Source organism: Nerophis ophidion, linkage group LG28, assembly GCF_033978795.1.
Source record: "Nerophis ophidion isolate RoL-2023_Sa linkage group LG28, RoL_Noph_v1.0, whole genome shotgun sequence".
NCBI lineage: Eukaryota > Metazoa > Chordata > Actinopteri > Syngnathiformes > Syngnathidae > Nerophis > Nerophis ophidion.
Genome location: NC_084638.1, coordinates 22,969,689 through 22,983,974, shown reverse-complemented (window position 1 = coordinate 22,983,974; position 14,286 = coordinate 22,969,689). Strand labels below are relative to the sequence as shown.

The window sequence follows — 14,286 nt, the reverse complement described above, 5'->3', positions numbered from 1 at the left end:
ACATCTGTGTTGCTGAATCTTTTGCAATTTGTTCAATGAATAATGGAGACGTCAAAGAAGAATGCTGTTGGTGGAAAGCGGTGGATTGCAGCTGCCTTTAGCACCGAAACACAGCCGGTGTTTCTTGTGAAGCTTTAACACAGAGCGGTCAAGCGGACATGTTTCTTTACGTCAACCAGCATGTTTTTGGATGGGACAATTGTGCTATTAAGTCGACTTGAGTGGATTATGAGACATCCTGCAGCTGTCAAAAAAGGCAGCTTTGATCTTGGCTCCTACGCTTCCTCTCAGAGACACTGGCGTTCACCACAGCTCTCCAACTTTCCAGGTATGACTTTATAATTTTACTAAAACACTATTAACACAATAAGCAAATAAGGGATTTTCCAGAATTATCCTAGTAAATGTGTCTAATAACATCTGAATTGCTCACACTGGGGCGGCATAGCTCGGTTGGTAGAGTGGCCGTGCCAGCAACTTGAGGGTTGCAGGTTCGATTCCCGCTTCAGCCATCCTAGTCACTGCCGTTGTGTCCTTGGGCAAGACACTTTACCCACCTGCTCCCAGTTCCACCCACACTGGTTTAAATGTAACTTAGATATTGGGTTTCACTATGTAAAGCGCTTTGGACACATACTGCCATCTGGTGGTGTCAGAAAGGTATAACAATGGAATATGGGGGGGAAAAGCGTAAAAATAAAAATGAGCATGTCACTTAACATTAAGTACACGTTTGTTACTTAAGTAGATCATATAAAAAGATGATTCTTAGTTTTTATTCTAATTAGGGTCCAATAAGCCCAAATAGCAAAGAGAAATAATATTTTAAAAAAGCATGTAAACAAACCTAACATCAATTTTGTTAGATTTCAATTATAATTGCAGTTCTTCAGTACTTTCCAAGGTGTATGCAATGGGTTCATATTGTAGCATCTCAGAAAACCCTTTAGACCAGGGGTGTCAAACTTAAATACAGAGTGGGCCAAAATTTAAAAACTGAACAAAGCCACGGGCCAAGGTTGAACAAATGAACCTTTTAATAGGGACCCAAACAAGTTTTGCATTGAATATTGAACGATCAAGGCTGGTATAACTTTATAGCGACATGCGAAATCGATTTTCAAATAGTAGCATCCCGGAAGAGTTAGTGCTGCAAGGGATTCTGGGTATTTTTTCTGTTGTGTTACGGTGTGGATGTTCTCCCTAAATGCGGTTGTCATTCTTGAAGTGAAGTGTGAAGTGAATTATATTTATAAATAAATAAATAAATGGGTTGTACTTGTATAGCGCTTTTCTACCTTCAAGGTACTCAAAGCGCTTTGACACTACTTCCACATTTACACACATATTCACACACTGATGGAGGGAGCTGCCATGCAAGGCGCCAACCAGCACCCATCAGGAGCAAGGGTGAAGTGTCTTGCTCAGGACACAACGGACGTGACGAGGTTGGTACTAGGTGGGAATTGAACCAGGGACGCTCGGGTTGCGCACGGCCACTCTCCCCACCGCGCCACGCCGTCCCATACAGCGCTTTTCTCAAGCGACTCAAAGCGCTTTACATAGTGAAACCCAATATCCAAGTTACATTTAAACGAGTGTGGGTGGCACTGGGAGCAGGTGGGTAAAGTGTCTTGCCCAAGGACACAACGGCAGTGACTAGGATGGCGGAAGTGGGAATCGAACCTGCAACCCTCAAGTTGCTGGCACGGCCACTCTACCAACCGAGCTATGCCGCCCCTTGTTTGGTGTGGGTTCACAGTGTGGCGCATATTTGTAACAGTGTTAGTTGTTTATACGGCCACCCTCAGTGTGACCTGTATGGCGGTTGACCAAGTATGCATGGCATTCACTTGTTTGTGTGTAAAGTCCGCATATAATATGTGACTGGGCTGGCACAATGTTTGTATGGAGAAAATGCGGGCGGGACGACAGGTTGTAGAGGACGTTGAATGCAGTGCCTTTAAGGCCCGTCCCCAATGATTGGGTGGAAATCGAGAGAAATTCGGGAGAATGGTTGCCCCGGGTGAAATTCGGGAGTCTCCCAGAAAAGTCGGGAGGGTTGGTAAGTATGAATATTAGCGGTGAATGAGGTGTTATTATACCGGCGGGCCAGCTCTAATGCTAGATATTGCCTCAAGGGCCTAATTAAATTACACGGTGGGCCAAAGTTTGACACCCATGCTTTAGATCAAGGGTGTCAAACTCAATTAAAATCGGGGGCCCAGTCAGAGAAAAATCTGCTCCCAAGTTGGGCCGGACTGGTAAAATCCAAGCACGAAAACGTAAAAATAAAGACAACTTCAGATTGTTTTGCTTAAAAATAGAACAAGCGCATTAAGTTGTAGAAATCAGGTTGCGGTTAAATGTATTTTGTCGTTATTTATATTTTCGGAATAAATTGTGATAGCGTTCACTTAACTCATTGGTGACAATTCCCAATCAAGATAAATAAATATGAAAATCAAATCACAGGATGTTTACATAGTTTGATCATTTTCCTCGACTGATGTACTAAAATGTGGTTTATTTTGCACATATGTAGCATCTACAAAAGATACAAATAATTGCTATTGCGACATCCAGTGGACACATTTAGAACAGCAGTTTCTTTCATACAAAAATTTTTGGTTAATTTTTAGCAAACTAATCAAGACCTGTTTGCGGGCCTGATCTTGCCCTCGGAGCGTACGTTTGACCCCACTGGTTTAGATCAGTGAGCTAAAGTCTCATGCGTGACCACAAATTGTCCATTTTGTGGGGGGATCTTGTCGGGATCCCCAGCAAGAACATTCAGAAGCTGCGAAGATCCTGATGAGTGCGGAAATGTGACCACATCGCACCAACTCTCAAATCCCTTCACTTGTCTTCCTGTTCCTCTCAGGATTGAATTCAAAATCTCCCTACTAACTCACCAGTGCCCCCATGGAAATGCCCCCGGTCTACCTCAAAAAACTGCTCAGCCCCAAATCCTCCACACGACACCTCCGCTTCAAATGACAAAGATACAAACTATGGGAGACCGGGCTTTCTGCTCCGCTCTCCCTGACCACCTGAGGGCACCACAGACTGTGGATGCTTTTTAAACAAGGCTTAAAAACCCTTCTTTTTAAATTATAATAAAACAAACTTTTTATAGATATGCATGTTTGTTCTAGCTCTTGGTCTACCTCAAAGAACTGCTCACCCCCAAATCCCCCACCTCCGCTCCAAACAGGCTAACCTCCTCCAACGACAAAGGTACGAACTATGGGAGACCGGGCTTTCTGCTCCGCTGCTCCCAGTCTGTGGAACGCTCTCCCTGACCACCTGAGGGCGCCACAGACTGTGGATGCTTTTTGAAAAAGGCGTAAAAACCCTTTTTAAATAATAATTTAAAAAAACTTTTTATAGATATGCATGTTTTTTCTAGCTATTGGTCTACCTCAAAGAACTGCTCAACCCCAAATCCTCCACACGACACCTCCGCTCCAAAGAGGCTAACTTCCTTCAACGACAAAGATACGGACTATGGGAGACCGGGCTTTCTGCGCCGCTGCTCCCAGTCAGGGTAACGCTCTCCCTGACCACCTGAGGGCACCACAGACTGGATGCTTTTTTAAAAAAGGTTTAAAAACCCTTCTTTTTAAATAATTAAAAAAAAAAAAATTTATAGATATGCATGTTTGTTCTAGCTATTGGTCTACCTCAAAGAACTGCTCACCCCCAAATCCTCCACACGACACCTCTGCTGCAAACAGGCTAACCTCCTTCAATGACAGATACAAACTATGGGAGACCAGGCTTTCTGCTCCGCTGCTCCCAGTCTGTGTAACGCTCTCCCTGACCACCTGAGGGCAGAACAGACTGTGGATGCTTTTTACAAAAGGCTTAAAAACCCTTTTTAAAAAAAAAAAAAAAAAAAAAAAAAAAAACTTTATAGATATGCATGTTTTTCCTAGCTATTGGTCTACGTCAAAGAACTGCTCACCCCCAAATCCTCCACACAGGCTAACCTCCAACGACAAAGATACGAACTATGGGAGATCGAGCTTTCTGCTCCGCTGCTCCCAGTCTGTGTAACGCTCTCCCTGACCACCTGAGGGCACCACAGACTGTGGATGCTTTTTAAAAAAGGCTTTAAAACCCTTTTTTTAAAAAAAAACCTTAATAGATATGCATGCTGGTTCTAGCTATCAGGCTGTTGTAGTTTTACGTTTTATTTATTTTTTGTTATTACTATTTTTTTTTTTTACACTGTGGCTCAACATAGTGCTTTTTTACAAATAAAATGTATTATCCCGATTATGGATGTGAATCAAAGTAAGTAAAATGAACTTACACTTTATTTTAATGTTCGAGGCATACGGAACCCGCTCAAATTTGACAAACATGCCCTCGGCATGGCAGGTGACCATGGGGGTGTTTGAAGACCCTCCCATCAGCGGGCAGGTCATCCTCACAGGAAGTCCCCACCAAAGTAATGGCAGTACATAACTATCCTCCTAAAAAAAAAAAAAAAATACATGTTAACATAAATGCCTGTGTGTGGGCAGTTTTGAGCACAGTACCTGAAGAGTGACAAAGCAGCCATTGTAAGGAGCGACCAAGACCGTACCGCTGGGTGTGGACCCCATGGTGTAACCACAGCTTTGTGGCAGCATGGACAGAGGCAGAGGGGATAGACTCCCTGGAACACAAAACATGATTATTAAGAGTCTGCCTGAGGTCGACTCAAACTAGGTTTGTACCGTATATTGGTATTAGTATTGTACCACGATACTAATGAGTCATATTCGGTACTATACCGCCTCAGTTAAAGTACTGGTCCGCCGACCCCTGCGCTTCTGTCGTCATGACATTACTGGTTTACGAGAAGCAGCGCACAATCCCGGAGTACTTACAGAAAGACAGTGTGTAGACAAAAGGGAGATTTGACGCATTTTGGCCTAAAAATGACGCTCAGGAAAAAGGTGCTTTAAGACATGGCTTGATAGCTAGCGGCTAAAGTCAGCTACTTCTAAATCACTGATCCTCGAACCATGGCGACAAATCAAATTAGTTTTTTTTACAACAGTGGTCCCCAACCACCGGGCCGTGGCCCGATTGGTACTGGGCCGCAGAAGAATTTTTTATTTAAAAAAAAAAATAAAATAAAAAAGTTTTTTTTTTTTAAATAAATCAAATCAACATAAAAAACACAATATACACTTACAATTAGTCCACCAACCACAAAAACCTCCCTTTTTCATGACAAAATATTTTTTTAATAAATCAACATAAAAAAACACAATATACACTTACAATTAGTCCACCAACCACAAAAACCTCCCTATTTCATGACAAAAAATATATATATATTTTTTTTTAATTAAAGCAACATAAAAAACACAATATATACTTACAATTAGTCTACCAACCACAGAAACCTCCCTTTTTCATGACAAAAAATATATATATTTTTTTAATTAAATCAACATAATATATACTTACAATTAGTCCACCAACCACAAAAACCTCCCTTTTTCATGACAAAAAAAAAGTTATTTTTTTTAATTAAATCAACATAAAAAACACAATATACACTTACAATTAGTCCACCAACCACAAAAACCTCCCTTTTTCATGACAAAAAATACATTTTATTTTTTTTAATTAAATCAACATTAAAAAAACACAATATACACTTACAATTAGTCCACAAACTACAAAAACCTCCCCATTTGATAAAAAAATATATTTTTTGAATTAAATCAACATAAAACCACAATATATACTTACAATTAGTCCAACCACAAAAACCACCCTTTTTCATGACAAAAAAAAAGTTTTTTTTTTTAATTAAATCAACATAAACACAAAATACACTTACAATTAGTCCACCACCCACAAAAACCTCCCTATTTCATCACCAAAAATATATATATTTTTTTAATTAAATCAACATAATATACACTTACAATTAGTGCACCAACCACAAAAACCTCCCTTTTCATGACAAAGAAAAAAATTAATTAATTAAAAAAAAAAAAAAAGGATTCTCACCCCCCTCCCCCGGGCCAAATTAATTAGCGTTGACCGGGCCGCGGGACAAATTCATCAGCGTTGACCAGGCCGCGGACACAAAAAGGTTGGGCACCACTGTCTTACAAGACGAGGAATAGCTAAACATGCTTCACTACACCGTAGCCAAAATGTAAACAAACGCAATTGGTGGATAAACACCTGACTTTCGCTGTAATGATACCAAGTACAGGAGCGTATCTCGTCAGTACTATGATTACATCGATATTTTTCGGCATCGCAACTTTTCGTTTAGAATAAATTATATTCGGTTTAATTTTGGGAAATATATCCCTGGACACGAGGATCTATGATCTTGTAACTACTTGGTATCTGCTTGATACCCAAATGTGGGGTATCATCCAAACATTACATTTTAACAGATAGAACGTGCTAAAAGAGAAAGTGAGCAGATATTAACAGTAAATGAACAAGTAGATTAATAATTCATTTTCTACCACGTGTCCTTAATAATTTGGACAAAATTAGGAGCCTATGTTTGTTTACTTACTACTAAAAGACGAGTAGTCTTGTATGTTCACTATTTTATTTAAGGACAAAATTGCAATAAGAAACATATGTTTAATGTACTTTAAGATTTTTTGATCAAATAGAGTAAATGCAATTTTTTGTAGTCCCCTTTATTTAGAAAAAGAAAATAATTTTAGTGCCGGTACCAAAATATTGGTATGGGGACAACACTTGATCAAACCTACCCCTGTCAACCAATATCAAGGATCCTGGAGAGGAAATAGTATGTTGGACTTGAAGCTTCATGGAGTCGGCGGTACATTCCACTTTAGGATCCATCTGAAGGAGCTGCTTCACATTTCTCTGGTCCGGTCTGAAGAAACCTGCGGGACCGCTGGGCTGCACGGACATGTCCCACCCTTTCCAAGATGACACTCAATCGTGAGTATTCAGATGGTTAGTATGCAGGCGAAACTCCAAAAAAAAGTGACTATCGTGCAAAAGCTTTGTTTAGACAAGATGAAACAAATGACACAGGCTCATAAAATACAAATCAAGGCATTTCAAGACATCCATCCATCCTTTTTCTACCGCTTACATCTTTTGATAATAGTGGAATACATCAAGGGTGTCGACGTACTACCTGTCAACTAGATGATTGATAGTAAATTAAAAAATATCGGTTTATGTTGTCTGTGTGTGTGTGTGTTGAGGTGGTGACTTGTCCATGGTGTACCCCGCCTTTCGCCCAAATGCTGCTGAGATAGGCTCCAGCACAATCAGTGACTCCAAAAAGGGACAAGCGGTAGAAAATGGATGCTTTTATTTCTGATAAGTATTCTTAATTTACTACTATTCTCTAAACACTTTTTGTTTTATGCTGTTTTTTGTGGGGTTTTTTTTTCATCATTTTAAATTTTCCTGAGGTAACTCTCCTAAAAGAATCAAAGTACTATCTATCATTGGGATTTAAACAACATTTTGACGTTTAAGGCACAATAGATATATGACTTATGCAAACATGTAATGGGTAGGAATGTCGGATGTCAATAAAAATTCAATGAATAAAAAAAACAAAAGTCGAACATTTTTGAATGAAAGAAACTGCTGTTCTAAAAGTGTCCACTGGATGTCGCAATAGCAATTCTTTGTATCTTTGTAGATGCTACAAATTAACAAAAAAATAAACCACATGTTCGTGCACCAGTTGAGGAAAATGATCAAACGACAAATAACATCCTGTAATTTGATTGGTATTTTTTTATCTCGATTGATTGAAAATTAATGAGTTGACTGACGAACATGATCGCAATTTTTTCAGAAAATATATACGACAAAAACAGACGGCGTGCAAGTATAAAAAAAACATGATTTTTACATTTTCAGAATTTTAAAAACAATCTGAAGTGGTCTTTATTTTTAAGTTATCGTGCCGTGATTTTACCAGTCCGGCCCACTTGGGAGTAGGTTTTTCTCCATGTGGCCCCCCCCATCTAAAATGAGTTTGACCCCCCCTGACTTACATGTTGCGGTTAATAGTATTCTCTTTGTTTTTATATTTTCTGAATGAATTATGTGATCATGTTCAGTCAACGCATTAAGGTTAATTTTTAATTCATCAAGATAAAAAAAAAAAATATCAAAATCAAGTTACAGGATGTTATTTATGTTGATTTTCCTCAACTTTTTTTTTTTTTTTTTTTTTTACATATGTAGCATCAGCCACCAAGAATTGCTATTGCGACATCTAGTGGACACATTTAGAACTGCTGTTTCATTCAATAGTTTTTGGCTCATTGTAAAGTTATGTTAAAAGTTAAAATACTAATCATAGTTACAAACACACTAGGTGTGGTGAAATTACCCTCAGCATTCGACCCATCCGTGTTCCACCTCCTTGGAGGTGAGAGCAGTGAGCAGCAGTGTGGCCACGCTCGGGAATCATTTTGGTGATTCAACCCCCAATTCCAACCCTTGATGTTCCGTGCCAAGCAAGTAACGGCTCCCATTTTTATAGTCTTTGGGTATGACCCAGCTGGGGTTCGAACTCCCTTCGTAAACTCAACCCGCAGATCGAATAAAACCTGTCCGTGGGCTTGAGCCGGCCCGCACGTTTGATACCCCTGATGTAAGTACACAAAAACCCAACATTATGATTTGTACAATTTCAGAATGTGCTTGTTTTATTTTTAAACAAAAAGTCTGAAGTTGTCTATTTTTAAGTTATCATGCCGTGATTTTACCAGTCCGGCCGACTTGGGAGTTGATTTTTTTCCACGTGGCCCCCCCATCTAAAATGGCTTTGACCCCCCTGACTTACATGTTGCGATTATTAGTATTCTATCTTTTTGTTGTTATTTAAACTGAGTAAATTATGTGATAATGTTCAGTCAACTCATTGGTGTTCATTTTCAATCCATCAAGATAAAAAAATATCAAAATCAAATTACAGAATGTTATGTAGTTTGATCATTTTCCTCGACTGGTGCACTAATATATTTTTATTTATTTGTTAACATATATAGCATCATCTACAAATAATTACTATTGTGACATCTAGTGGACACATTTAGAACAGCGGTGTTTTTCATTTAAAAATTTCAGCTCATTTTTATACTTAGCAAACTCATCCCACGGGCCAGATAAAACCTGTTCTTGGGCCTTAATTTTCAATCAATCAAGATAAAAATATTAAAATGAAATTACAGGATGTTATTTATGTAGTTTGATCATTTTCCTCGAATGGTGCACTAATGTTTTTTTTTTTTTTTTAACATATATAGCATCTGCAAATAATTACTATTGTGACATCTAGTGGACACATTTAGATCAGCAGTGTCTTTCATTAAAAAAAAATTGGCTCATTTTTATACTTACTCATCCCACGGGCCGGATAAAACCTGTTCTCGGGGTTTAATTTTCAATCAATCAAGATGAAAAAAAATATCTAAATCAAATTACAGGATGTTATTTATGTAGTTTGATCATTTTCCTCGACTGGTGCACTAATGTTTTTTGTTTTTTTTAACATATATAGCATCATCTACAAATAATTACTATTGTGACATCTAGTGGACACATTTAGAACAGCAGTGTCTTTCATTTAAAAATTTCAGCTCATTTTTATACTTAATCTCATCCCACGGGCTGGATAAAACCTGTTCTCGGGCCTTAATTTTCAATCAATCAAGATTAAAAAAAATATCTAAATTAAATTATAGGATGTTATTTATGTAGTTTGATCATTTTCCTCGACTGATGTTCCAATATGTGGTTTATTTAATTTACAAATAATTAATATTGCGACATCCAATAGACACATTTAGAACAGCAGTTTTTCCATTCAAAAATGTTGGCTTATTTTTATACTTAGCAAACTCATCCCTCAAAACTTGTATGTTTGACACCCCTGACAGTGCAAAAAAAATAATTTGTACAATTTCAGAATGTATTTTTTCAATTTTCAAACAAAAAAGTTGTCTTTATTTTAAAGTTATCGTGCTGTGATTTCACTTGGAGAATAGATTTTACTCCGTGTGAGTTTGACACCCCTGGAATAGATTTGATGAACACCTCAAACTGGAAAAATTCAAAAACTAAGCAATGATCATGAAAATGATGAAAGCTTGATATAAGTCATGACTTTATAGCACATTTACAATTAAATTACTTTAATACTTTTAAACTATGCACTTTTTTTTTTTTGTTTCACCTGTACATGCAAACAATGGTAAGTGAAGTCTTACATACCCACGTCTGCTTGGTAATCTGAATCCACATCCAGGTGGTCACTCGGGGGTCCGGTATGGCCTCCAAGTTCTTGTTGAAAGATCAAGAGTCTTCCACTGTAGACGATGTTACTTTTGTCCCCGCTTTGACTGAAGGTAGCGTTGCGTCTCGATCTAATTGAAGCCTTCAGCCTCCTCAGTTGGGAACATTGGCAAAACGTACTCAGAACCAGGACAAGTTTCAAGTACAGTAAAATCTTAGAGCTCCAATGCGCTCTACACGCCATTGGAACAAAAGACGTAGCACTGCACAGAGAGAGAGGCGTGCAGGGGGAAGCTGAGGACCTAAAACTCAGAAGGCTGAGAAGCAAAACTAATTAATGAAGGGAAAAAGGGCCAAACCTCCACAGGTGTTGGCAATAATGCAATGAAAGGTCAAAGCCTATTGGTTGGATCCACCTGCATGTTGAAACATCTATTTGCCTTGTCTTTAAGTTACATTCAAAAAGTATTCATGTGGCGCCGAGACAGCAAGATGAATTACAAACTAGGATTCAAATGTTGAATTAAAAACCACATCAAAATTATAATGTTTGTTCCAGTAATTTTAACACATCTTAATAGTAGTTTTAAATTTAAAATAATTTTACCGGCGCATTCTAAAAATACTTATAAAATAATTAATAGATTAAAAGAAATAAGAAAAAAACTCTAATGTTGACTCTAATAACACAAAGCTGCCATGCAGGCTGTTTTTGTCATTTAAAACTCCTATTGTGCAAAAATAATAATGAATCAAAATAGAGGTTGTTATGAATAATTGACCTATTCATGGCTGCAATTATTTCACTTCAAAAATTCGACTTTAAAATATTTTTGGTTGGGGGAAATATGGCAAATTTTGTCTGTTTGCCATATAAAAAACGAAGTTTTTCATGATAAAAAGGGTATGAAACAAACAAAACAGGAAATCCTAAAAATACAATTAAAATGATTAATGGATAAAGAAAATTGGAATACAAGAGCAAAGAAGTGAAATATGATGAGAAAAAGCTGCAATGTTGACTCTAATAACACAAAGCTGCCATGCAGGCTGTTTTTGTCATTTATAACTCCAATTGTGTAAAAATAATAATGAATCAAAATCAATGTTGTTATGAATAATTGACCTATTCAAGGCTGCAATTATTTCACTACAAAAATTCGACTTTAAAATATTTTGGGGGAGGGGGAATATTGCTTATTTTGTCTGTTTGCCATATAAAAAACTAAGTATTTCATGACAAAAAAGGTATAAAACAAACAAAACAAGAAATCTCAAAAATACTATTAAAATAATTAATAGATAAAAAATTTGAATAAAAGAGCAAAGAAGTTAAATATGATGAGAAAAAGCTGCAATGTTGACTCTAATAACACAAAGCTGCCATGCAGGCTGTTTTTTCCCTTTAAAACTCCAATTGTGCAAAAATAATAATGAATCAAAATAGATGTTGTTATGAATAATTGACCTATTTAAGGCTCCAATTATTCCACTTTAAAAATTCCACTTTAAAATGTTTTTTGGGGGGGAAATATTGCTTATTTTGTCCGTTTGCCATCTAAGAAACTAAGTTTTTCATGATAAAAAAGTTATGAAACAAACAAAACAGGAAATCCTAAAAATACTATTAAAATAATTAATAGATTAAAAAATTTGAATAAAAGAGCAAACAAGTGAAATTTGATGAGAAAAATCTGGAATGTTGACTCTAATAACACAAAGCTGCCATGCAGGCTGTTTTTGTCATTTAAAACTCCAATTGTGCAAAAATAATAATGAATCAAAATCGATGTTGTTATGAATAATTGACCTATTCATGGCTCTAATTATTTCACATCAAAAATTCCACTTTAAAATATTTTTTGGGGGGGAAAATATTTCATATTTTGTCTGTTTGCCATATAAAACATTAAGTTTTTAATGACAAAAAAGGAAATCCTAAAAATAATATTTAAATAATTAATAGATAAAAAATTGGAATAAAAGAGCAAAGAAGTGAAATATAATGAGACAAAGCTGCAATGTTGACTCTAATAACACAAAGCTGCCATGCAGGCTGTTTTTTGTCCTTTAAAACTGCTATGGCGCAAAAATAATAATGAATCAAAATCAATGTTATGAATAATTGACCTATTTAAGGCTGCAATTATTTCACATTTAAAAAAATCCACTTTAAAATGTTTTTTTGGGGGAAAATATTGCTTATGTTGTCTGTTTGCCATATAAAACACAAAGTTTTTCATGATAAAAAAGGAAATCCTAAAAATACGATTAAAATAATTAATAGATAAAAAATTTGAATAAAAGAGCAAAGAAGTGAAATATGATGAGAAAAAGCTGCAATGTTGACTCTAATAACACAAAGCTGCCATGCAGGCTGTTTTTTCCCCTTTAAAACTCCAACTGTGCAAAAATAATAATGAATCAAAATAGATGTTGTTATGAATAATTGACCTATTCAAGGCTGCAATTATTTCACTTTAAAAATTCCACTTTAAAATGTTTTTTGGGGGAGGAAATATTGCATATTTTGTCTGTTTGCCATATAAAACACTAAGTTTTTAATGATAAAAAAGGAAATCCTAAAAATACGATTAAAATACTTAATAGATAAAAAATTGGAATAAAAGAGCAAAGAAGTTAAATATGAGGAGAAAAAGCTGCAGTGTTGACTTTAATAACACAAAGCTGCCATGCAGGCTGTTTTTGTCATTTAAAACTCCAATTGTGCAAAAATGATAATGAATCAAAATCGATGTTGTTATGAATTATTGACCTATTCATGGCTCTAATTATTTCACATCAAAAATTCCACTTTAAAATATTTTTGGGGGGGAAAATATTGCATATTTTGTCTGTTTGCCATATAAAAAACTAAATAAATAAATGGGTTGTACTTGTATAGCACCTTTTGACCTTCAAGGTACACAAAGCGCTTTGACACTACTTCCACATTTACCCATTCACACACACATTCACACACTGATGGAGGGAGCTGCCATGCAAGGCGCTAACCAGCACCCATCAGGAGCAAGGGTGAAGTGTCTTGCTCAAGGACACAACGGACGTGACGAGGTTGGTACTAGGTGGGGATTGAACCAGGGACCCTCGGGTTGCGCACGGCCACTCGTCCACCGCGCCACGCCGTCCTTAAGTTTTTGATGACAAAAAGGGTATGAAACAAACAAAACAGGAAATTCTAAAAATACACTTAAAATAATGAATAGATAAAGAATTGTAATAAAAGAGCAAACAGGTGAAATATGATGAGAAAAAGCTGCAGTGTTTATTCTAATAACACAAAACTGCCACGCAGGCTGTTTTTGCCTTTTATAACTCCAATTGTGCAAAAATAATAATGAATCAAAATAGACGTTGTTATGAATATTTTTTTTTTGTTTTTTTTTCTTTGTCATGAAAAAGGGACATTTTTGTCACGAAAGAGGGAAGTTTTTGTGGTTGGTGCACTAATTGTAAGTGTATATTGTGTTTTTTATGTTGATTTAATTTAAAAAAAAAAGAATAAAAAATTCTTCCGCGGCCCAGTACTAATCGGGCCATGGTGGTTGGGGACCACTGGTATATAGCAGTGGTTCTCAACCTTTTTTCAGTGATGTACCCCCTGTGAAAATTTTTTTTTTGAATTCAAGTACCCCCTAATCAGAGCAAAGCATTTTGGGTTGAAAAAGAGATAAAGAAGTAAAATACAGCACTATGTCATCAGTTTCTGATTTATTAAATTGTATAAGAGTGCAAAATATTGCTCATTTGTAGTGGTCTTTTTTGAACTATTTGGAAAAAAAAGATAAAAGAATAACTAAAAAACTTGTTGAAAAATAAACAAGTGATTTAATTATAAAGATCTCTACACATAGAAGTAATCATCAACTTAAAGTGCCCTCTTTGGGGATTGTAATAGAGATCCATCTGGATTCATCAACTTCATTCTAAACATTTCTTCTAAAAAAAATAAATCTTTAACGTCAATATTTGACGTGGATG

General features: G+C 36.4%; 1 protein-coding gene across 1 annotated transcript in view; it reads right to left on the bottom strand.

Moving 5' to 3' along the window:
- LOC133545194 (histone-lysine N-methyltransferase 2D-like) overlaps positions 1–10,629 on the bottom strand; it is a 17,088-nt gene extending 6,459 nt beyond the window's left edge. Inside the window, exons 1-4 of the mRNA XM_061890570.1 lie at positions 10,264–10,629; positions 6,759–6,932; positions 4,551–4,669; positions 4,322–4,484 (exon numbers count right to left, since the gene is read on the bottom strand). Of these exons, the coding sequence (XP_061746554.1) occupies positions 4,322–4,484; positions 4,551–4,669; positions 6,759–6,932; positions 10,264–10,528 (721 nt within the window). The 5' untranslated portion in view covers positions 10,529–10,629. The remainder of the gene's footprint in view (positions 1–4,321; positions 4,485–4,550; positions 4,670–6,758; positions 6,933–10,263) is intronic.
- Between the last annotated feature and the right edge of the window lie 3,657 nt (positions 10,630–14,286).